The 25,838-nt window shown below is 39.4% G+C and overlaps 1 protein-coding gene across 1 annotated transcript in view; it reads right to left on the bottom strand.

Moving 5' to 3' along the window:
- LOC124556231 (O-acyltransferase like protein-like) overlaps window positions 1-25,838 on the bottom strand; it is a 263,370-nt gene that overhangs the window by 68,230 nt on the left and 169,302 nt on the right. The window contains exons 6-7 of the mRNA XM_047130221.1: window positions 11,082-11,249; window positions 6,570-6,663 (exon numbers count right to left, since the gene is read on the bottom strand). Of these exons, the coding sequence (XP_046986177.1) occupies window positions 6,570-6,663; window positions 11,082-11,249 (262 nt within the window). The remainder of the gene's footprint in view (window positions 1-6,569; window positions 6,664-11,081; window positions 11,250-25,838) is intronic.

Raw genomic sequence — 25,838 nt, 5'->3', positions numbered from 1 at the left:
CTCTGGCTGGTCCTCCATTTATTATTACAATGGCTGATGGTGTTATAAAGGACATTTTATATCAGCTGGTTGAACAGCATGACTCGTTCACCACAGCATTGCAGCCACCACTCACAGGTGCTGGACAATCAAACTCAGGTACTTCAATCATTGGCTTCTGTTTTGTCTAGTTGGCATGCTCCTCAGTCTGTGTCACCTGCTATTTTGCCCTCTTTGGCTTCCATGGTTTATCCAGCACCCTTTCCTATGTACAATGAGTCCACTGAGAAGTGGGACACATTCAAGAAATTTCTGCAACAACACTTTCAAGCTTTTGGTATTAATGATACTATTTTATGTCATGCCTTATTGCTTTCATGGATACTGCCTTGAATGTATCAAGTCCTGTGTCAACTTGCTACTTTGCAGTATCTATCTTCATTACTGTTTGACCAAATGTGTGAATTCTTTCAAAATACTATGGTAAGAGCACCCATGTTACTGCATCCTAGGGTGAGTTTTACCACCGTAAGAAGCAACAACATCAATCCTATTGAGCATGGGTGGCTGAACTCCATGAGTTAAGTCACCATTGGAATTTTGTGTTCAATTTGCATAACGAGCCATATGCTGATAAGATGGAGAGAGATGCTATCATTCATTTAACTCCAGATCGTGAGGTGTGAGAGTGTGCCCTCCAGTGTGAAAATCCATCCGTCTCTGAGGTTTTAGCTATTGCACAGTCGTTCGAGATGTCAAGAACTGCAGGTAACAAAATTGAGTCACGGTGTGAGGTATCGGCAATCCAACCCTCTCCTCCACTCCAGGCTTCAGATAGTTCACAGGGGGAAGACATGAATGTTGTGGTCTGCACACGGTCACCATGTCTAGGTGGCCGGCCTCACTCCCAGCAGCAGCAACACCAGAAAAGTAAACAGGCCAGTAAACAGCAATGTATGCATTCCATGCTCTGTCCTGCCCATATTGTTTCATTAACCATGAGCACCCAGGCTCCCCAAAATGCTGGGCTACCTGTCATACTTGCAAAAATTCAGCACAATGATCCTGATGTGTATATGGACATAAACATTGTACTGGCTGTTACTGTTACGTCAAACAAGCTTTTCATCAATGTTATGGTTTTTCGTAAAGTTCTGCACATGCAAATGGATACAGCAGTTGTGGTAACCTTGTTAAACTCACAAACTTATATGGACTTGGGCTCCCCTCCACTTCTCCCTGTATCACAAAGTTAGTAAATTACGATAAACAGAGTATTCCTATTCTCAGCCCATTCTCTGCCACAGTGACCTACAAGTCAGCAGTCTGGTCACTCTCACTTCTTCTTGGAGATAACACATGTATGGAGAATCTTTCTGGACTAGATGCTTTTAAGTTGTTTGGTCTTACCATTTCAGATGAATTGAATTTAGTGTCTGAAAAAGTGCTCTATATACAGGTAGATGCAGTATATTCTGAGTTTTCCTCTTTGTTCTCTCCTCGATTGAGGTGTGCCAATAATTTTCATGAAACCTACTTCATGCCCTCGTTTTGTCTGGGTCTGTCCCACTAAAGTGGCAGTCAGTGAACAAGTCAAAGATGAATTAGATCACCTCACAGAATCTGGTGATGCTCAGCCTATTGTATCAAGTGAGTGGTCTACCCCCTTAGTAATAGTAAAGAAATTGTTGGGCCAGTTATGGCTATGTGGCAATTTTAAAGTTCTCGTGAATGCAGTCTATAGTGGATACACACCCGATATCACACCTGAACGAAATCTTTGCTAAGTTGTCAGGTGGTCAATATTTCTCAAAAATTGACTTGCCAGATGCCTATTTACAACACCCTGTCCTCCACTGCAGAACATTTGCAAAATCTCTGTATTCTTTTTTCTGTCCTCCAAGCAGCTTGGTTGAAAAGTAATTTAGAAAAATATCAATTGTTTCAGCCTTCTATCATTTGTCTTGGGTTTGAAGTTTTTCATGAGGGTCTCAAACCCTTGTATCAACATGTTTCTGCTATTGTGTCACATCCACATGCTATGTCAGTCAAAGAATTTCAGGTTTTTCTAGGCAAAGTCGCCTACTACCATAAATTTTTGTGTGGGGCAGTGACAATCAGGCAGCTGTTATATGCATTGCTGTGCAAATGGACCCAGTTTTGGTAGTTGCTGACTTGTGAAACCATGTTTTCCACCCTTAAGACCATGTTGTATCCTGTGCCCTGCTTACTGACGTACTAAGCAGGCCTCCTCTTGGTTCTTGTGACAGACGCTTCACAGTATGAATTGGGGGCGGTACTGGTTCATAGAAATCATGACTTCGAGCAGGCTATTGCTTATGCCTGAAAAACACTGACTCCTGCTCAGACTAGGCACTCTCAGATAGAGAAAGAAGCTTTGGCCATTGTATATGCTGTGAAAAAGTCCATGTTTTTCTCTATGGTATCAAATTCCACCTAATCACTGATCCTTATTCAATCCTTCCACACCATTAACAGATAAAGCAGCACATCAAATTTAATATTGGGATCTTTTCCTTTTGCATTATTCCTATAAGATTCATTTCTGCCCTACAAACCAAGACATAAATGCCAATGCTTGTCCCACCCACCAGCTCATTTGGATGCAGGATTTGATCAGTAGAAATCGCTTTGTTTCCACATTGTATCACCACACAGAAGATGGTTGATGGTTTTCCTGTAACTAGCACGTGGATTGTGAAGGCTGTAGCTTCAGATACCATCTTGCAGAAGGCCATAACATTCATACAACATGGTTGGCCAGATTCACCACCTTCTCATGTGTCTGACCCCTCCATAATTATTACATTTTTGACATTGGTTCTCTGTTGTGGATGGTGACCTGATTTTAGACAAAGATCATGCAGCCCCTCAGGTAGTGATCCCCTCAGTGCTTCACTTGGATGTTCTCTGTTTATTACATGCAAATCATTGAGGTGTCTCATGCACAAAAGTGTTGGCCCCTCAACACACGTTTTGCCCAGCTTGGACAATGACATTACCAGTACCTGCCTGGTTACGTCCTGTCCACAGTATGTGATGCACCAAGCAGCTCCCTGAGCACCATTGTCTCCTTGGCCAATGGTTTCACTTGCATGGGATGGTATACATGTGGATTTTGTTGGCCCTGTCTCAATACTTATTGGCTGTTGGTCATTGATGCCTATTCTCATTTCCCATATGTCATTCATTGTGTTTCCACACCCACAACTGCCACCATAGAGCTTTGTCCATTTTTTTTTTCACTCAAAGGCATGACCATGATGTTAGTGTCTGATAATGGTCCACAGTTTTCATTGCAAGGGTTTGCAACACTTTGAATTTGCCATGGTATCCGGCACATCCTTGCCCCACTGTTCCATCCACAATCTAGCAGTGAGGTGGAACGCATAGTGCAAACATTCAAACTCACACATAAAAGTGTGTTGCTAACTCTCCATCCGATGTTGCCTAAAATCAGTTTCTCTTCTCATATCGTTTCCTGCTGATCGGTGAGAAGAGCTACTCCATGGCCGTCAGCTGAGATCACTGCTCCACCTCCTTTGTCCTCCACCTTGACATCAACCTGTGCAGCTGCTGTGCCTCTTCTGACTGGGTGTAGCTGCCTGGGCTTGCAGTTTTGGACATCACCCTAAATGGATTCCAGCTGTCATCACCAGATGCCAGGGGCGATGTCTCTGCTAGTTCCAAACAGAGGATAGCCTCTGCTCAAGGCACCATGATCAACTTTGTCTTCATATGGATGGCTGGGCACCCTCTGATATCACAACACTGCCTTCGAGCCTGTCCACAATGGGCATCACATCACTTGCTGCTGCCAGTTCCCCACTCCCGCATAGGTGGGGGCATCTGTCCTCAGCTGCCAAACCAGCAATTCCTCTATTGCTTCTAACACCATTATCAGGGATTCTGTCACCCATTCCTGATACCAGTATCATCTCCACCATGAGCACTGTCATCAGAGCCGATGCCCGAGGTCAACACAGAAACAGCCCTGGTATCACCGGTGTTGCTGTATTGTTTGACATGGGGAGGTGTGCGCAGAATGTGACCATGCCCAAATCACTTAAGACTATATATTCCCATTCCACCACACCCCCTTAGCCAGAGCTCAGCAGATGAGGAGGACAGCATGGGCATCTCAAGAATCTGTGAGCTCCCTAAGAGAGGAGGAGTGCAGCAATGCATACGCGTACTTCCAAACAACCTTATGTGTGGCAGTGCTGTGTCATGTACGCCTCAGACTTGAGTGTGTGTGTGTGTGTGTGTGTGTGTGTGTGTGTGTGTGCGTGTGTGTGTGTGTGTGTGTGTGTGTGTGTGTGTGTGAGAGAGAGAGAGAGAGAGAGAGAGAGAGAGAGAGAGAGAGAGATCCCACCAAGGGCCCCTGTCTATTTAAGGCTAGTCAAGATACGTTCACCCTCACTTCTGTATGTGTATTGCTAAGCTCCTTGTGTACATAATTGGTTCCAGCTGAATGTTATTTAAATACTGTGTTCAAGATGTTAATGATTCCATGGAATAAAGTTGTGTTCAGTCTACTGGTTGTGTTTTACTTATACCTAATTACAAAAATGTACGAGGGTCATTCCGAAAGTAATTTTGTGGTGACTTTGGATGTCCACACCAAATGTTGTTGGTGTAGTGCTAATGCTTCCTCTTTCATTTGCAGGTGGTTCTGTTGTTCTGCGGTAGATGGTGCCAGCAGAGGAGTGTTCCAAAATGGAGTCTGATATGGTCATATGTATTAAACAGCAATGTGTGACTGAATTTCTCACTGCTGAATAAATTGCACTGATTGAAATCCATCAATGCTTGCCAAAGGTGTATGGAGATGATACAATAGACATGAGCAATGTGAGGCGATGGTTAAAACATATTTGAGATGGTGAAAAGGGTGTGCATGACAAGCCATGGCCTGTTCGAACCTGCAGAGCTGTCATCTCTTGTAGTCAAGAGTGTCTTCACAAACTCATCCATGCTGATTGCTGGATAATGACCAGAGAACTCTGTGAAAAGATAAATGTCAGCTGTAATGCCTTGGAAAAAATGTTGGAACATCTTGGTAATTCAAACATCTGTGCAAAATGGGTCCCACAGATGCTTACAGGAGAACAAAAATCTCATTGAATGGAATTTTGTTGAGGCCTGCCGGACCAATATGAAGCTGAAGGTGACAATTTTCTGAATAGCATCGTCACCAGAGCTGAGACATCGTGCCACCACTATGACCTGGAATCAAAAGACAGACCACAGATGGTGACATGCAAATTCTCTGTCAAAGAAGAAATTCAAGACACAGCCAACTGCAGGGAAAGTGGTGTGCACAGTCTTCTAGGATACCCAGGGTGTGGTTCTTTTGGTTGTCCTGGAGCCTGGAGAAACTGTCAGTACAGCATGCTACAAGACAACACTGACTAAGCTGAAAGCCCAGATTTCCAGTGTAAGGCCAGAGAAGAAGACCACCTTTCACCGGCAACATGGTAATGCCAGCCCCCACACAAGTTTTGTGACCACGCAACTCATTGCAATATCTGGCTGGACTGTCTTACCACATCCACCGTACAGTCCCAATTTAGTGCCTTCAGACTTCCATCTCTTACCAAGATGAAAGATGGACTACACGGTGAACATTTTCAAGACTAATGCGCTCTTCTCAAAGCTGCGAGGAAGTGTTTAGCCTCAGTAGCTTCTGATTTTTACAAGCACAGTGTGCAGACTCTGTTTCATCATTGGCAAAAGGGCATAATGAATGGTGGTGACTATGTGGAAAAATGACAGTCTGTAGCTGAAATATATCTCTATTTAGCTGTGCTGTTGTGATCTATGTATCTCCTGTGGTTTCCATGAATAAACATAGGAGGCATACTTTTGGAACGACAGAAGGCTAACCAGATCGGTCCGACACCATACTAATTTGACAGTAAGAGAACTATACAAATGTGAATTCATTGTATGAGTCAGGAAAAAGCCTGCTGGAAGCTAGTGGTCTGATTTTTATATTGCACAGATGACATACAGCATCATATATTGGTTTCTAAGGAAGCACTGTGCACCTGTAGTGTGTTGTTGGCTGTATAGGTGAATGAAGTACTTTTTCCATCCATGAACTGTTATCACTACAAAGGGATGTTGATGGTAGCCATTATTGATTCCATATTTAAATTTTCAAACAATTTGAACACACTTAAAAATCTGATATTTCAGTAGAAAAATGCATCTTTCATAAGGGAAGGATTGTTTATACTTGGCTTGAGGGTCACATTCGTCCGATTTAAACTTAAATGACTATTTATACAGTGAAGTAGAAACATCTCTTCAAGTCTGAGATCTTTCATCTTCCAGTAACAGCTGCTGAAGTAGTTTATCTCAGAACTTTCCTAGAGGCCACATCTCTAGTAATTGAAATGATGACATGTTGAACTGCATTGCTTTGGAAGACCAGATGAAGTTTTCCATGATATTAGGCAACCAAACCATTATGATATATCAGTGAAATTTTTCTGTCAATATGTATGGTAGAAGAATACTCTCTTATATTAATTGCTGCGATTAAATGAAAAAAACCTTACCTTATGAAGAAAAATGTATCAACAGAGAAAGCTGCATTGTTAATGCCTTGGAAGAATACCTCTCTCTCCACAACTCCACGATATGCCATGTTATCTAATAAAAGAAGCAAATACATTTATTTATTTATTTATGTATTTATTTCGCCTGGCAAAATTAGGGCCTTCAGGATCTCTATTACATCTAATGAGACTTCCTCAGTGAGTAAATGTTACAATTTATATGGTATGTGAACAACATATAATAATAATAATAATAATAATAATAATGATGATAATGATAATGACAATACATATTGTAATGAATATGTGGAATTTACAAAATGTGTCTTACTGGCATTAAGCAATTTCTTAATTAGGTTCCTGTCAAATGTGAGTAGTGATATCTAACAGAAATGTATGACAACAGCACAGAGGAAAAAGGAGAAAAAGTTGAATGGTTACATGAAGAGCAAGACATAACAGGACAAGATTAGCAGATCGCTACACCAAGGATAAAAGATGAAGTTTTAATCTTCTCTCAAATGCAAAGTGAATTTGGGCAAAGTGCAGATTATAGGGTAACTTGTTCCACAGTCATATGAGTGAAATGCAGAAGGAGATGGAGAAGGATTTAGTGATTGACAAAGGTAAAGCCAACATGTTGCAACATGTTGGATGTACACTCCTGGAAATTGAAATAAGAACACCGTGAATTCATTGTCCCAGGAAGGGGAAACTTTATTGACACATTCCTGGGGTCAGATACATCACATGATCACACTGACAGAACCACAGGCACATAGACACAGGCAACAGAGCATGCACAATGTCGGCACTAGTACAGTGTATATCCACCATTCGCAGCAATGCAGGCTGCTATTCTCCCATGGAGACGATCGTAGAGATGCTGGATGTAGTCCTGTGGAACGGCTTGCCATGCCATTTCCACCTGGCGCCTCAGTTGGACCAGCGTTCGTGCTGGACGTGCAGACCGCGTGAGACGACGCTTCATCCAGTCCCAAACATGCTCAATGGGGGACAGATCCGGAGATCTTGCTGGCCAGGGTAGTTGACTTACACCTTCTAGAGCACGTTGGGTGGCACGGGATACATGCGGACATGCATTGTCCTGTTGGAATAGCAAGTTCCCTTGCCGGTCTAGGAATGGTAGAACGATGGGTTCGATGACGGTTTGGATGTACCGTGCACTATTCAGTGTCCCCTCGACGATCACCAGTGGTGTACGGCCAGTGTAGGAGATCGCTCCCCACACCATGATGCCGGGTGTTGGCCCTGTGTGCCTCGGTCGTATGCAGTCCTGATTGTGGCGCTCACCTGCACGGCGCCAAACACGCATACGACCATCATTGGCACCAAGGCAGAAGCGACTCTCATTGCTGAAGACGACACGTCTCCATTCGTCCCTCCATTCACGCCTGTCGCGACACCACTGGAGGTGGGCTGCACGATGTTGGGGCGTGAGCGGAAGACGGCCTAACGGTGTGCGGGAACGTAGCCCAGCTTCATGGAGACGGTTGCAAATGGTCCTCGCCGATACCCCAGGAGCAACAGTGTCCCTAATTTGCTGGGAAGTGGCGGTGCGGTCCCCTACGGCACTGCGTAGGATCCTACGGTCTTGGCGTGCATCCGTGCGTCGCTGCGGTCCGGTCCCAGGTCGACGGGCACGTGCACCTTCCGCCGACCACTGGCGACAACATCGATGTACTGTGGAGACCTCACGCCCCACGTGTTGAGCAATTCGGCGGTACGTCCACCCGGCCTCCCGCATGCCCACTATACGCCCTCGCTCAAAGTCCGTCAACTGCACATACGGTTCACGTCCACGCTGTCGCGGCATGCTACCAGTGTTAAAGACTGCGATGGAGCTCCGTATGCCACGGCAAACTGGCTGACACTGACGGCGGCGGTGCACAAATGCTGCGCAGCTAGCGCCATTCGCCGGCCAACACCGCGGTTTCTGGTGTGTCCGCTGTGCCGTGCGTGTGATCATTGCTTGTACAGCTCTCTCGCAGTGTCCGGAGCAAGTATGGTGGGTCTGAGACACCGGTGTCAATGTGTTCTTTTTTCCATTTCCAGGAGTGTATTTGATCTGGTACGGAATGATGATAATTATTTGAAATGTGAGGAGAGTTATTAAGGACAGCACTGACTAAGAAACTGACAACATAAGGAGAGTGTGTGAAAATTATGCCATCTATCTGGCTGCATCCCACCAGAATGAAAATGGGAAAGACTGATATGATCAAACAACCAAATGCTGCACACACATCAGACGCAAACATTCATCACTAGGTTAAGAGTTTAGAAGAAAGAGTATGGTAAGCACTGTGTGGTTTTCAAGGATCTGTACTCATGAAAATTGACAACTGGTAGAACATTAAGCTCTTCAGCAGAGATAACAATATTTTTGTTCAGGTTGAACCAAAAGGCTATGAAAAATGTGCACCTTTAAATGGAAAACTATGCCATTCAAGTACCTATGACCAGCTATAGTCACATCAGATAATGTTTTTATAAGAATTAAACATTATCAAAAATATCATATGTCGTTTTGAGAATTGAATGGATACTGATGTGTAATCAAGAACAATGAAAATAGGAATAATGTTTGAAGTGTAGAGAGGTTAGAAAGTGCCTGTGTTTCAGCTTCCCCCACTAGGTTGCTACACATTCAGCATTTCCTGTAACGCATTTGATTAACTGTCACATTTTTCTGAATTGTGCACAGAATAACACATTTCCTTACGTTATAATTTTCATCAGTTTTGTGCTTTGTAACTAAAGAAGTAGCAATCTTCACAATATGTAAACATTTTACTATGGCAAGCAATCTTTCTTTTTGGGTAAAGAAAGATGGATTAATACACAGTGATGCACAAGTATTCAATAATGGGATGTACATAACTATTAAACAGCATACAAAACACACTTTGTGGAAGTAACTTGAATTACAGAGTTACAGGGTATACACAGTGTAGTAAACATCCATTTTTGTTTTTAAACATCTGTTTTGAATGGGAGATGGCTGTCTTTCTGAAACCATGAGGATAAGTATTATCACATATCAATTACATGTCACTGAAATCATTTCTCTACCAAGACTGTGTATTATATTTTTGTACATTTCAAAAACTTGAAACTGAATAATTAAGCTGCAAGAGGCACTGAAATTGTGATCTCTAACTTGGTCTCCTTAAGTGTTAGATAAACAATCATATTCTCAGACAAAAAAGCTCAGCAAGTTTTAAATGGTTACATTTTCTCATCCTGTGTAATTTTACTGAAAAGAGGGGTTTACATATTAAAATCACTACTGTAACATACAGGAGATGAGTTCTAAAAAAAGTCAAAGACTGACTACTGTTTACATTTTTCTGGAGCTACTTGAGTGCTCTTATGTAACGACCAGATACTCAAGAACACACACAATCTTGACATTTATTGTTTTGTCCATCCAGTTTTGCTGTTGTCCATTGCTGTGATGCATATTTTTTAGTGACCGTGTGAAGCCTTTAACCTTATGAAGAATTGCACTTGTCAGAGAGCTCCTAATCATCATCTTTCAGTTGTACCTTCTGCTGTTACGAGCAGCCAGTATTCTGAAATGAGACTGGACTGGTACAGACAACTACCTTAAAGACAGGTAAGTTGCAAGTTGCTTTCAGTATTGTTATGTAATGGTAAAATTGAATATAACAGCAACCAGTCAGCATGGAGCCAGTTTGTAATGGTGTGCCATCCATAAAATTGGTTGATTCTCACTTGCGAGCAACCAAAGAACAAAAATTAGTGCAGGTGAATGTTTGTAGTTAATTGGCATCCAAATAGTCACACAAGTTGCTTGAATAGGGTTCACAGTACAGAAAAGTTGTTTCAACCTTAGCTATCTTGACAAGGCATAGCAAAACGAAAAACAGATCATATGGAGTTTTTGCTTAAGTTTTTATGAAGAAACTACTACTAACACTACAGATTCTCCTTACAAAGGAGTTTATCACAAAACAAGTGCTTTTAATGCTGAAAGACGGTATCAGTACTTTGACATTGCCTTTCAGCTTTCACTTTGGCTACATTATAATAAATAAGGAAGACTATTGACCATGTTTTACTGATGGTATTCATGATCATTTTTAATGAAGGAATATTAATACATGACTTGGCATTCACAACTACTCCATCCTTCTATGAGCAAATATATTTTGATTTTATGCTGCCTTTATTTCTTTTTTATTAGTTTGTTTTATTCAGGAATTCATTTTCAATTAGTTATAATGGTAGACAATGATGACATTCTAATTTTATAAGAAAAATGAGATGGTCTAGGATGATAAACAAATTTTCATTTTTCAGCAATGAATGTAACATGTGCACCTTTTATCAGAACAGGACTGATTTGTTTTACAGGATTGCATTCTTTTCATTTGGTCCAGAAATGACAGATAATCTTATTAGAGTACTACTCTACTATCATGAAATATTTTCTTTGTCAAATGAAAAATGTAAACTGCTTACCTGAGTATTTGAAAGCAACAATACAGGTATGTCCTAAAATAACCCAGATCATGCTCAGTGATCTCAGACCATGAATTGTTGGAATTGTGTCACTTCCCACTGACCGATCACAGATAATATTAAAATTTAGCCTCACAGAAAATGAAAGAATAATACGCTGCATAACACCTGAAACATGAAAACAGAGTACAGTGGTACTGTCAAAATCTAAAATGGGTTGTGATATATGCATATGTAATGACATTGAAGTTTCTCTGTAGTAGATTAGATTAGATTAATACTAGTTCCATGGATCATGAATACGATATTTCGTAATGATGTGGAACGAGTAAAGATCAGAATTTATTGGAGCTTGTGTCAGTATACACCACATTTTTTTATTGCTAGTAATATACTTGTTGAAAGAATGATATGTACTGAGAAGCTTGAATTAATTAGTTTCATATACTGTACAATGTTTTCCCTAAACCTATTAGAAAATTTACTTGTAATTTTACAGGCCAATTTAAACATTCTTATAACATTAATCATCATTACTTCTATGCCTCTTTCAAAAACTTGACTCTGATTCCTGCAACCATGAAATGTATAACAGTACATAAAAGGAATTCTAAGAAGATTGTGTCTGGAAAAAAACTGGGCTCACTAATTTACTGAAATAACTAATCATTGCTGCAACTCATACTGTCACAGAAAGTGATCCTGTAAGTACCTGTTTACACTTGAAAGCAAAAATGCATTTGTATACATTCTTTTCGTGCACTAACAAAGTAACACGCAAAAGAATACCAAGTATGCATGATCGAACATCTGGAATCTGTTCTCAATTAGAGGCAAAAATTTGGCATAGCTTTTACTCCCTTCTGTAATTCCATGCTGACTTCAGGATATGAAAATGATGATCATGTGACACTGCATGGACTGAATGGATTCCAAGAACATTTTGACTGGACTAGTCTCCCTTTCATGTCACTGTTCAAATTCCCATTCAGCCATCCAGATTTAGGTTTTCCATGGTTTTCTTAAATCAGTTAAGGCAGATGCTGGGATGGTTCTTTTGAAAAGGACATTGGGAATTTCCTTCCCTACCCATCTAAAAAATAGGTTTAAGATCCGTATCTAATGACATCATTGGGTCTTTAAGCCCTTTCTTCCCCTCATGATAGGAGAAAGAAGAGAGAACACTTACACTGCATTTGTTGTTACATTGTTCATCTACATCTACATCCACATTTATACTCCACAAGCCACCCAACGGTATGTGGCAGACAGCACTTTACATGCCACTGTCATTACCTCCCTTTCCTGTTCCAGTCACGTATGGTTCGCGGGAAGAACGACTGCCAGAAAGCCTCCGTCCGCACTCGAATCTCTCTAATTTTACATTTGTGATCTCCTCAGGAGGTATAAGTAGGGGGAAGCAATATATTCGATACCTCATCCAGAAACGCACCCTCTCGAAACCTGGACAGCAAGCTACACCACGATGCAGAATGCCTCTCTTGCAAAGTCTGCCACTTGAGTTCGCTAAACATCTCTGTAATGCTATCACGCTTACCAAATAACCCTGTGACGAAATGCGCTGCTCTTCTTTGGATCTTCTCTATCTCCCGACCTGGTACAGATCCCACACTGATGAGCAATACTCAAGTATAAGTCAAACGAGTGTTTTGTAAGCCACCTCCTTTGTTGACTACATTTTCTAAGGACTCTCCCAATGAATCTTAACCTGGTACCCGCCTTACCAACAATTAATTTTATATGATCATTCCACTTCAAATCTTTCTATATGCATACTCCCAGATATTTTACAGAAGTAACTACTACCAGTGTTTGTTCTGCTATCATATAATCATACAATAAAGGATCCTTCTTTCTATGTATTCGCAATACATTACATTTGTCTATGTTAAGGGTCAGTTGGCACTTCATGCACCAAATGCCTATACGCTGCAGATCTTCCTGCATTTCGCTGCAATTTTCTAATGCTCCAACTCCTCTGTATACTACAGCATCATCTGCGAAAAGCCGCATGGAACTTCCGACACTATCTACTAGGTCATTTATATATTTTGTGAAAAGCAATGGTCCCATAACACTCCCCTGTGGGATGCCAAAGGTTACTTAAACGTCTGTAGACGTCTCTCCATTGAGAACAACATGCCATGTTCTGTTTGCTAAAAACTCTTCAATCCAGCCACACAGCTGGTCTGATATTCAGTAGGCTCTTACTTTATTTATCAGGTGACAATGCAGAACTGTATCGAACGCCTTCCGGAAGTCAAGGAAAATGGCATATACCTGGGAGCCTGTATCTAATATTTTCTAAGTCTCATGAACAAATAAAGCGAGTTGGGTCTCACACTATCGCTGTTTCCGGAATCCATGTTAATTCCTACAGAGTAGATTCTGGGTTTCCAGAAATGACATGATACGCGTGCAAAACACATGTTCTAAAATTCTACAACAGATCGATGTCAGAGATACAGTTTTGCGCATCTGCTCTATGACCCTTCTTGAAGGCTGGGTTTACCTGTGCTCTTTTCCAATCATTTGGAAACTTCCGTTCCTCTAGAGACTTGTGGTACACGGCTGTTAGAACGGGGGGGCAAATGCTTTTGCGTGCTCTGTGTAGAATCGAATTGGTATCCTGTCAGGTCCAGTGGACTTTCCTCTGTTGAGTGATTTCAGTTGCTTTTCTATTCCTTGGACACTTATTTCGATGTCAGCCATTTTTTCATTTGCGCGAGGATTTAGAGAAGGAACTGCAGTGCAGTCTTCCTCTGTGAAACAGCTTTGGAAAAAGGTGTTTAGTATTTCAGCTTTACGTGTGTCATCCTCAGTTTCAATGCCATCATCATCATCCCAGAGTGTCTGGATGTGCTGTTTTGAGCCACTTACTGATTTAACATAAGACCAGAACTTCCTAGGATTTTCTGTCAAGTCGGTACATAGAATTTTACTTTTGAATTCACTGAACGCTTCATGCATAGCCCTCCTTACACCAACTTTGACATCGTTTAGCTTCTGTTTGTTAGGGAAGAGAAAGAGATGTTTATTTCTACAGGAATCTTAAAGATGAACTGAATCTTTTCTTTAATGGAAATTTTCAGGCAATGTCAGCTAACACTGATTTCATCTGCTCAAACAAAAAAGGAAATTCCTTATTTGTGACTAACATGGAATAGCTCACATACAAGAGTATCAGAAAGTAATTCAGATTCATACTGAATAACAGAGAACTGCTGAAAATGAGTTCTTTTTAAAAAGAAACTGCGGCCTGATTTACACATCTATGGTTCCATAAGTTTATCAAGTACTATCCATTTCCAGAAATAATGTTTACTCTCCATGGAAATAACCAACCATTAGACTAACTGCCCATTTTAATGTGTGAGGTAAATACTTTTAACACGAGGAACATTGTCCAGTATGGGAATAGATTTAAAATTTGGTCTGAAACTAGTTACAAACAAAGGCAGATGATATCCTATACACAATAAAAGCAGCTGTAAAACAAAGCAGGGATTTACTAGTCAGTAGGAGTTTGAACATACAATGAATAGTTTGAATGAAATGTCACAATGATTTTATTTATTCTACTGAAAGAGTAAATTCATTGTACAGGTTTGTCACTCACAGCAAAGTACTTCACAATTTTTTTTCCCAAGAATCAAGAAACATTGCCATGCCATGTGCGTCCTTCACATGGCAGTTTAACACCATCTCTGACATTGCTACTGTCAAGATCTTCTTGGACCCCTAGTGAGGAAATGGTGAACTTGTGACATTTTTGTAACATAAAAAAATGTTCCTCTGGAATTTTACATCTGGAACAATACTTAGGACTCAGAGAATCCATTTTATGATCAAGAGATACACAAGACCTGGTAATAAAGAACTTACCAACTTGCAAAGAGCAGTCTGAATGGATGAACTCACAGGTAGCAGAGTAATATCCTAAATAGGTGACAAAAATGTTAATTCTAGAAGGGAGCATATAGAGAAACAGTGGTCATCATTCCAAAACTTTGAGAAGTGGTCACCAGTCATAACTTTTGTTGTCCAGACCATTTACTGAAAACTCAGTAGCTGAAACTGGTACTAGGAAAATGAGGCAAAAATATTAAGCTCTGTTTCCATATGTTCCCTCACACTAAAACAAAAAGCAAGAATATACTCACAGCCCCACTATAAAGAGAATGTTTAAGATACAAGTAACAATGCTAGCAGGTTTACGGAAAGTGTCATATGTTATATGAAATCAATTAATTTGAGTTTCTCAATACATGACACTTCACAAAGCCCTGCTACCTCATAGAGTTTCTGTGAGAGTTATAAGGACTTTGAAGCTGAATGAACTTGTCTTGACCATAACTCACTGCTGGTTTTTTGAATAATAAAACTGTCCCCAGAGACTGCAAAAGGGCAGAAGTTATAGCCATCTAGAAATGAACGAGAAAGGTCCATAATCATAAAATTGTTTCTCGCTACAATAGGCTGCTAGAAGTCACAACATCCTATGATATACTTAAAGTTGAATCCTAATAAGATACTTTACCCATTGTTATGACATGTTGCACATCATATTGACTGATCATATGAAAAAAGAACAGCTGACACAAAGTAAAAGTCCAATACACAGAACTAACTTCAGGCATAGTTGTCAGTACACAGCAAGTGATAATCTTGAATAAAAGCCTCACAGCATTCTTGCCACATCAGATTTGTCAGTCTTGAGCTTTCAACAGCTATCTCCAATGCCATTATCAGGGGATATTTCTGTAGCCCTGTGGTGACTATTGACCAAGTTGTGTATCAACATCTTTGTTTTCCAAGCTCTTTGGGAGTGGAGTGTGGTCCCACATGAAATGGTAAGCACATGTGTACTGGGAATCTACTAGATGTATATGTACGTGTATGTGCTTTGCACCAATAAAATCATGCTTATTACATTACATTATTTGATCCAGCAATCCTACAACACTAAACCCATATTGGTGACCCAGAATTTATTTGCAAGTGCTATAATGAACTCTCGTTCTATTGTGCAGTACACAGTGAACCACGTGCTGCCTGCTACATTGCACAGGAGCCAACTAGGGTTTCCAACGGACACCCTGGCATCATTTTCCAATTATCTGCCTTGTGTTCACAATAGTCCAATGCAGTTTCTGAACACACTGACTAGCTGTACTCAACAGTACAGTGCTTCTACATTTCCACAGTCACATGTGCCAGCATTAGGTACGAACAATAACTTTTCGTTATCCTACATGAATCAGCCATCATGTGGCAGTGCTCCATACCAACAGAACATTTTTTGTGCACAAAACTTTGCATGCAAACATTTTACATCAAATGTGAACTTTCCAAGTGTACTGAGTGCTCAACAATGGCCGACACAATGTGCTCAGTCACCAGTGACTATGTTTACAAATTTATCAAGTGCTAGTGAGAATAGTGTCACTGACAGTGATGGGAACTGGTACACCGCTGCTGCACCCAAGTCAGTTACGCTGCAGAGTTACGGATAGGGAACGGTAGTTTCCGACAAATTGTTATGCCAAGACTTCCCTATCCACTGGCCTGAACTACTGCCCCTTCATAAGGACCATCCACGCGCATGGTTTTCCTTGGCTAACCATGTCCTGCAGTTACATGGCATTGCTGACAACAACTCTAAATTCCTTTGCTTACTGTGTCACCTCTATGATGAACCAGACCTGATATGTGATGTTGTGGCTTTGCCTCCCACTATGGACAAATATGCATTTGACCAGTGCATCATCCTTGCGTGCCTATCCAGATCTACAGGGGAAGCTATTCACCTCATCATCAGTTATGAGTTACTGGGTTCCAGATCCCTGTTGCAACTCTGTCGTCATCTACGCGCTGTGATTGACACACGTCATATGTGAGGAGTTACATACTGTCAATGTCTTTTATGTGCTGCCCTATGAGAAGGATACCCTTTCTGGGGTATATGAAACCTAGATACTTAACAAAGAATTGTAAAAAGGTGCCATTGCTTTAGATTCCATTTCAGGTCACCATTCTGCAATGTATTGCTCAGCATGTGAAGGTTCTGCAAATGCTCATCTGTATTAACACCTATGAAAATTATGTTGTGAAGGTAATTGCAACATGCAGAAATACTGTGGATCAACTGTTCAAGAAACCACTGAAATACAGTAGGGTGACAGAAATCCCAATTGGGAGCCTTCGATATTGGTATAATGGCTTGTTTAAAACTAAAACCTGTTGAGACTCTGGATATAATGGAAGTAGTAAATATGCGTCAAAAGAAACTGCCTTGGTATAAGGTACAAAACTTTTATTTTGAAAAATAATTTTCTGGGTTGAGAGATTGTAAATGTGTCTACAACAACTTCTGAGTTTACTGCCTTGAAATCCCACATAGTCAAAAAGAGCTGTTTGCCTTCTGAACAGTTACTATGGTGCCACTCATGAGCTAGATAACATGGGCATACTGACAGTTTGTTCTTGTAAGCAGTCAGCTTATGCCTCCACTTGTGGAGGATGTGGGATACAGGTCAGACTTGGGAAAAATGGGGAACTGTGTTTGGCTTCAAGTGAATCTGAGCTTATACATCCGTTGTGCAGCCTAACCTGGGAGGAGAAAGGTCTGAGAATTCTGTGTATAATTTTTCAGTTGCTTGGAATGAAATCTGAGTGGACACTCGGTGGATTTTGTTATTAATTGAGAATCCAAATTGATTGAAAGCATCGAGGATAAAAATATTGTCCGTATTCAGTGAACTAATGCATAAAAAGTAAACATACTTACAAGAAGCTTCAATTTAAAATGTTCCCCTTTCCTGTAACATATGTGCACTGTATGTTACAACTTTCTTTGCAAATAGTTGTAATGAAGGTGATCCAAGAGTTATATATGTATTCAAATTCATATGTGATGCATGTTTGCACTTGAAATACTGTTGGTTTGTCTAAGATTCATAAACCTATTAACGATTTTTTTGGATTGTCCATATTGGGGTTTACTACAGTTTGAACTGTGTGCAATGGATTATTGTTGTGGGCTTCTTTGCCTAGAAAGAAGTACAACAATTACAGACACTGTGGTGGGACCACATTTAGTGCAAGCAGAAATATTTAGAGGTATTTAGGCCACTGGTGGCATGTGGTAGCAAAACGTGGTGAGTATGCAACACCAGACACCAATAAAATTTGCCATAAGACAGATGCAGAATCTGAACAAGACAGTGGGTGTGTTGTATGCCTATTTCACTTCAAAATCTAGTATGTCTATTAAACCTGTTGTTTAAGAATGTTTTCCCTAAGTGTAGCCTGCTGCCTCACTGGCCAAGCTGGTTGTTTTTCTCCTATAGCCATGCACACTGCAAAAACTTCTGAAAGTGTTTGCCAATGCTTTCCATTCCCTTGTGAGAACTGAAAACTTTTCACAGTTCTCAAAACTTAATACGAAGACAATTCTGATAAAAAAATTACCTCTAAACCTTATTTGGATTCTACAATTTGATCTCAGTAATTAACTTTCCAACAAGGGTGAAAAAAGATAGTAGAATCCTAATTGACAATGTTTTCTTTGATGAAGCTATAGGGGTCATTCAAGGACCACTTGAGGATCAACTGAAATTTTCAACATTATTGATGTGCCCCACTTATTGCTTCTTAGCACTACAAGCAGAGCTTCTCCCTCTGTGTAAGAGGGAGTAACACAGCTGAGAGAAAAAACTTGGTGGATAAATTTGGCTCACTCTAACATAAGGATATGTCAATGAAATGAAGTAAATGAAATCACTGGGGATAAAATTATTGAATTTCAGTGACATGCATGTCAGATTTGCAAAGATGGCGCCTAGTGTAGATCGGGAGTATGTTAGTTCCGTACAAAAGTCGAAACATAACGAGGAAAAGTGTTAGATATGCAACAAATTCTGTGTGTATTATGACAGTACATGTATGCCATGTTATATTATCGCAAAAGTAGACGCAAAAAAAAAACCTGGTAACAGGAAAATATTATAATCAGGCATCTCATCCAGCAAGTACTTCGACTCATTCGTGGGAAATGGTGAACTCTGATACAACATGCCATTGCAAGAAACGTGTTGTAAAAGGTATAATGTGCTTATATTGTAAAACGGTTTTTCATTATTCGTGTGTTAATGTCAGTCCTAAAAGGAAACTATGGTTCTGCAATAGCTGTTTCAAAGGCGACTTAGGCCAAAAACCTAATATGAGAAACACCAAAGACGAAGTTATCAGTGCTCTACTGGAAGAGTTTTCAGTTATAAAACATCACGAACACGAACAGTATGAAAAAGAAGCAAAGAGGCTTAGCGTTTTACCTCAAGATACTGTAACTTTTGTTAATAACAGTTCTGTCGTTTATGTTTGTAGAAAGTGCGGGAAAAACACAAACAGTGGTGTAACCTGTTGCGAGTGCGAAAGAAAACATCAGTCTAAAACTCCCGTCCATGTTCCAAAACTTTACATTTTAGGCGATAGCCACAGCCGCGGTATTGTCTCACGCATAAATAAAGCTTCAAATGTGAAATCGATGAGCTTTGTAAAGCCTGGGGCGCCCCTCTCAGAAACAAGAAAACTAGTTTTTTCTGAAGAGATAAAAAAGCTGTCTTCGAAAGATTTTGTTGTCCTCTTTGGTGGATCTAATGACATTTATCGAAATGATACATCTAAAGCCTGTTGTGAATTAAACAAGTGTTTATCTGAATTAAGTCATACAAACGTTATCCTCGTAAATATACCACAAAGGTGCGACTTGATGTCCTGGTCGTGTGTAAACAAGGAAATTAGTGCCGCCAATGAACTTTTTTCCAGTATATGCAAACAATATAGAAATGTTTCTGTTGTTAATATTAATACCATTGGACGCAGATTCCACACTACTCACGGGCTGCACTTAAATGGCCTTGGAAAGCAACTTGTTACATTAAAGCTAATGGAAATTATTCAGAGACTGCAATACTTACCAACAACATCATCAGTGGTACCTGTATCATCATCACAGAAAGTATCTCTAGGAGTGACTAATGCAGAATCAGATACAGTAACAGAAAATGCAGCAGAAGTACCTAAAGAAGCAATACTAACAGAAGCAGAATCAACAGCAGCGTCAGAAGAACCACGTTCAGTAACAGCAGAAGTAACTCCTCCAGCATTAGAACGAGCTCCTACAGCAGTAACACCATCTCCCTCACCAGCAGTAACAGCACAAACTACTTCACCAGAAATAGCAGAAGAAACACCATCAGCAACAGCAGAAGCAACTCCTCCAGCAGTAGAACCAGTTCCTATAGCAGCAGCACCATCTCCCACACCAGCAGTAGCAGAACCAACTCCTTTACCAGTAATAGCAGAAACAACTCCTCCACCAGCAGCAACTAAAACAACTTCACCAACAGCAGAAACAGTACCAACTCCTCCTCCATCACCTTCAAGAGTAGCAGAAAAGAATAGACCAGTCACAGTAAGTAAAGTATCATCTTTGTCTCATGATGAAGTGATACCAAATGATTTGGGAAAACATGTTCCTATAAAACTTGTGGACAATAAAGTGAAACAAACTTCCAACTGTGTTTCAAACAGACCCAAAAAATTACCTAAGAGAAATGAAGATTTTTTATGGTTTATCCCAAGGAAGTCCAACCGCCACCTAACATAGATTCCAGGGCTGAAAAAACAATTACATGTTCTCCATTGCCCCATAATACTGTACTCCTCCCCTCCTGTGACAGTAACTCTATCTTATTTCTGCACTTAAATATCAGGTCTCTGAAAAATAAAGCTGATGAGCTTGGTATACTATTAAAAAGTAACAAAAGAATGATTTTACGTATAAACGAACATTGGTCAAAGGAAGAGGATATAAAACTGTATGTACCATCAGGTTTCAGATTAGCTACATACTTCTGCAGACCCAGTGAATCCTATGGGGGTTCATCCAAAAGTTTTCTGTTCTTGAAGTTAGTGACCTATGCACTAAAGGTGTTTTTGAAGCAGCTGCTTTTATTATACCTAGTATACAGCTCATAACTGTGTGTTTATATCACACTCCTGAAAGTAATGTAGAACAATTTATAGAACAGTCAAAATATCCACGGGTGTGCTGCCGGTCTATAGTGTCCAACGGGCACAATATTTCGGCGATCATACATGTCGCCATCATCAGGTGAACTGACGGACTGAGCTCCTGTGAACGTGCCGGCACGGAGATCCGTACGCTATGGCTGCTCAGAGGGAACTGGGTTCGGTCGCGGCGGCCGGGAGAAACTCAAGAATCACAATTTATAGAACGTTTAGAAAAACTTGTGATCAGTATACAAAAATATACTAAATACAAAATTTTAATCTTTGGGGATCTAAACATAGACATTAGGAAAATGACAGCCAGAAATGTTAATTTAGTAAACATGTTAAGATCCTACAAGGCACCACTCCTGTCTTGACAATCTAATAACAAATGTATACAAATGTGATTTTGAGCTAGGCTTACTTAATGTCGATTACCTGTCAGACCATAGAGGTATATGGGTGAAACTAATTACTAAAAAACCAAAAGAAGACGAGGAACAAACTCAGTGTATCAGACTATCTACAGATACAAATATTAGCAAGTATAGAGAAGAACTTAAGTCTATAGATTGGAATACTGTTATACATTCCTCCAGAAATTTTGATGAAGCCTTCAGCACATTCCTCAAAATCATTTCTGAAATCTTCCACACATGCTGTCCACTGGTTAAAAAACAAAAAAGTTAGGAAACCTAGCCACTCAACTTTACAGAAGTGATTTTCACCCCAATTATAAAAACTGAGACTACTGGTAATTACTTGTCACGATAAGGTCAAAAAGGGAGCAGTAGATAAAGAAACTTACAAAAACCTGAAAAGAAAATATAGATCTGAAATTAAAATAGCCAAGTGTAAGGCAAATGGTGATTTCATTAAAAAATCACACAATAAATGTAAGGCTGCATGGAAAGTAATAAAAGCAGAGCTAGGTATGGATATAAACTACAAAGACAACACAAATGCTGTTAACGTCACTGCTGATGATTTCAATCACTTTTTTGTCAACTCTGCCAATCTTAGCCTTCCAACCCATAGCAACCAGAATTCCAATTCAACACATACACCTATTTCTCACCCCATATCTGGCAGAAATTTTCAACAAAACATTACAAACATAGCGTCAGCTTGTAAATGGAGAGAAGTACAAGTAACTGATATAATTAAAGCAACCTCTAAATTAGGATACTCTAGATCTGAAGATGTGTATGGCCTGTCAAACTATGTAATTAAAAAAGTTGTAGATCTCATAACATGCCCTCTTTGCACACTGATAAACTGGATGCTCTCGAGTGGACACTTTCCAGAATGTCTCAAAAAAACAGTTGTCATACCATTATACAAAAAGGGTGACAAGGTCTGTATCAATAATTATAGACCAATTTCGCTTGTGCCTATTCTCTCAAAAATAATAGAACATTGCATAATGCAACAAATATGCATACACCTATCAGACAATAATATATTAAATGATTCTCAGTATGGATTCAGGTCAAACTTATCAACAGTCAAAAGCAGTTGAAAACCTTATCTCTTTTGTACTAAGCGCATTTGAGTCAGAATTATCTGCTGAAGCCATTCTAATTGACTTGAGTAAGGCTTTCGATTCAGTTAACCACAAATTATTATTAGATAAACTGTGTTGCTATGGAATCAAACACTTGGAACTCTCACTAATTGAATCATACCTCACCAATAGAAAACAAATAGTAAAGCATAATGACCAACAGTCACAGACTTTAAGTATAAAACGAGGTGTTCCTCAGGGCTCAGTGCTTGGCCCTCTACTATTTATATTGTTTGTAAATGACTTTCCGAACAACTTACCCTGTAAATCTATCCTCTATGCTGATGACACAACATTAGCTAATTCTGGAAAGGATATAAACATATTGAAGGAGGAAAGTGAAGAGTGTCTCAAAATATCTAATATCTGGTTTAAAGCTAATGACTTATCTATGAACCATGAAAAGACTGTCAAGATAATCTTCAGTTTATCAAACAGTAACATGGAGTTATCATCTGTTAAACTACTAGGAATACACATTGACTCAAAAATTAACTTGGGACACACATACAGATTATGTATGTTGAAAGCTATCATGAGTTATCTACCTACTAGCCAAACTACACACATGTGTTACACAAGATTTATTGCTTCAGTCATACTATGCCTTCTTTCATTGCCATCTACAATATGGCATTCTTTTATGGGGTAACTCTCCAGGAGCCAAAAAAATTTTCACTTGGCAGAAGAAAGCAATTAGATGTTTGTACGGAATCACTGACAACAAGACCTCATGTAGACCTTATTTTAGAGACTTAAAAATTCTCACAGTCCCATCTCTTTACATATATTGTTGCCTATTAAACATAAAAGAAAACTTAAACCACTACACTATAAGGAAATCAGTTCATCAACACAATACTCGACAAACAAATATGATTGATATACCCACAACCAGGCTTAAGAAAACCCAATCTAGCTATGAATACATAGGCATAAAATTATTCAACACTTTACCCGTACAGGCCCAATTGCTTTCAATGGATATTTTCAAAACTAAAACCAAAGTGTGGATGAAGAAAAATACTTTCTACAGTGTAGAAGAATTTCAGAATAGTTGTAAAGATGATCTAATTTATTGATAAACTAAGGCTTACTGCTATGTATAGTTATGGATGTAGAGGCAGCTAGCTATAAGCTAATAGGGTACAACACTATCTTTTTTTTCCATGTAATATTTTTGTTATATGAAACATAATGTACAAAGAGCTATAATACTTCTGACAACATTGATTGCATGTTAATGCTGATAAATTATGGCTTACTGTTATGTATGGATTTAGGTGTAGAGGCTGTTGTAAGCTAATAGTTTACAACATTGCTATATTTTTACTATGTAATATTTTGGTATGTAAAACATAATGTACAAATAGCTGTAACTCTTCTGACGACATCGATTGCATGTAGGTGATGAAAGATGGATAAAATAAATAAATAAATAAATAAATAAAATCTCCAGAAATACTTTTTCTGGCCTCCATCTTCCCCTTGTAAACTATATTTCCTCCTCACATTATCATCAAAACATTCTTCAGCAATCCATATTGAAAATAAATGGGAATTTTTTTCCTTAAAGAGAAAATTTGCATTATTCCTGTAACTAAAATTCTTCTTTAAGCAGTTTTAAAAATTTAATCTTTTGAAAAACTAAAATTCTTATCAGAAACACATTAATTTATTTACTCATCGAAATTTAAGCATTCACATGCAATTGATGTCATGATGGGTAACTTAAAAAAATTTTCACAGTGGGAACTGACATGTCAGATAAATGTGCTTACTTATTGTATAAAACTAGCAGTACATAGATTGTAAAGGTAAACTATAAATAGCAAATTCATATATAAAGCTTCACTGGTAAACTACACAGTCTGGTAAACATGGAACTGCACATTGTTAATAAGGAATTATACATATATTTTACTGTATGAAAGCCTGTAAGCTGTCTTTTCTTCAGCTGCTTGTGTGTTTTATTTTTAAAGACATTTAATAAGAGATGATGTATCTCTGAAGGTAATATATTAAATAGTTTTATACCTACATATTTACAACTACAGTGTATTTTCTGAACTCTAATTGTAAGTATATCTATCTTTATCATGGTGATCGTTTCTCCCTATGTAGGTTGGTGTCAACAAAATACTTTCCCATTTGGAGGAGAAAGTTGGTGATTGGAATTTCTTGAGAAGATTCTGTCGCAATGAAAAACACCTTTCTTTTAATGATGTCCAGCCCAAATCCTGTATCATTTCAGTGACACCCTCTCCCATATTACACGATAACACAAAACGTGCTGCCCTTCTTTGAACTTTTTCGATGTACTCCGTCAGTCCTATCTGGTAAGGATCTCACACCGTGAGCAGTATTTTAAAGAGGATGGACAAGCGTAGTATAAGCAGTCTCCTTAGTAGATCTGTTAGCTACATTTTCTAAGTGTCCTGCCAATAAAACACAGTCTTTGGTTAGCCTTCCCCCCACAACATTTTCTATGTGTTGCTTACAATTTAAGTTGTTCATAATTGTAATTCCTAGGTATTTCGTTGAATTTACGACCTTTAGACTTGACTGGTTTGTTGTGTAACCGAAGTTTAACGAATTCCTTTTAGCACTCATGTGGATGACCTTACACTTTTCGTTATTTAGGCTCAACTGCCAGTTTTCGCACCATTCAGATTGTAATTCTAAATCGTTTTGCAATTTTTTTTGATATTCTGATGACTTTATTAGTGGATAAATGACAGTGTCATCTGCAAACAACCTCAGACGCATCCGCAGATTGTCTCCCAAATCGTTTATGTAGATAAGGAACAGCAAAGGGCCTGTAACACTACCTTGGGGAACGCCAGAAATCACTTCTGTTTTACTCGATGACATTCCGTCAATTACTACAAACTGCGACCTCTCTGACAGAATGCCACAAATCTAGCCACATAACTGAGACGATGTTCCATAAGCACGCAATTTCACTATAAGCCGCTTGTGTGGTACAGTGTCAAAAGCCTTCCGGGAATCCAGAAATACGGAATCGATCTGAAATCCCTTGTGAACACTTTATGCGAAAAAAGAGCTACCGGTAGTTGTGTTTCACA

Source organism: Schistocerca americana, chromosome X (assembly GCF_021461395.2).
Source record: "Schistocerca americana isolate TAMUIC-IGC-003095 chromosome X, iqSchAmer2.1, whole genome shotgun sequence".
Lineage (NCBI taxonomy): Eukaryota > Metazoa > Arthropoda > Insecta > Orthoptera > Acrididae > Schistocerca > Schistocerca americana.
The sequence above is the reverse complement of the archived record's forward strand: the minus strand, read 5'-3'. Positions and strand labels throughout refer to the sequence as shown.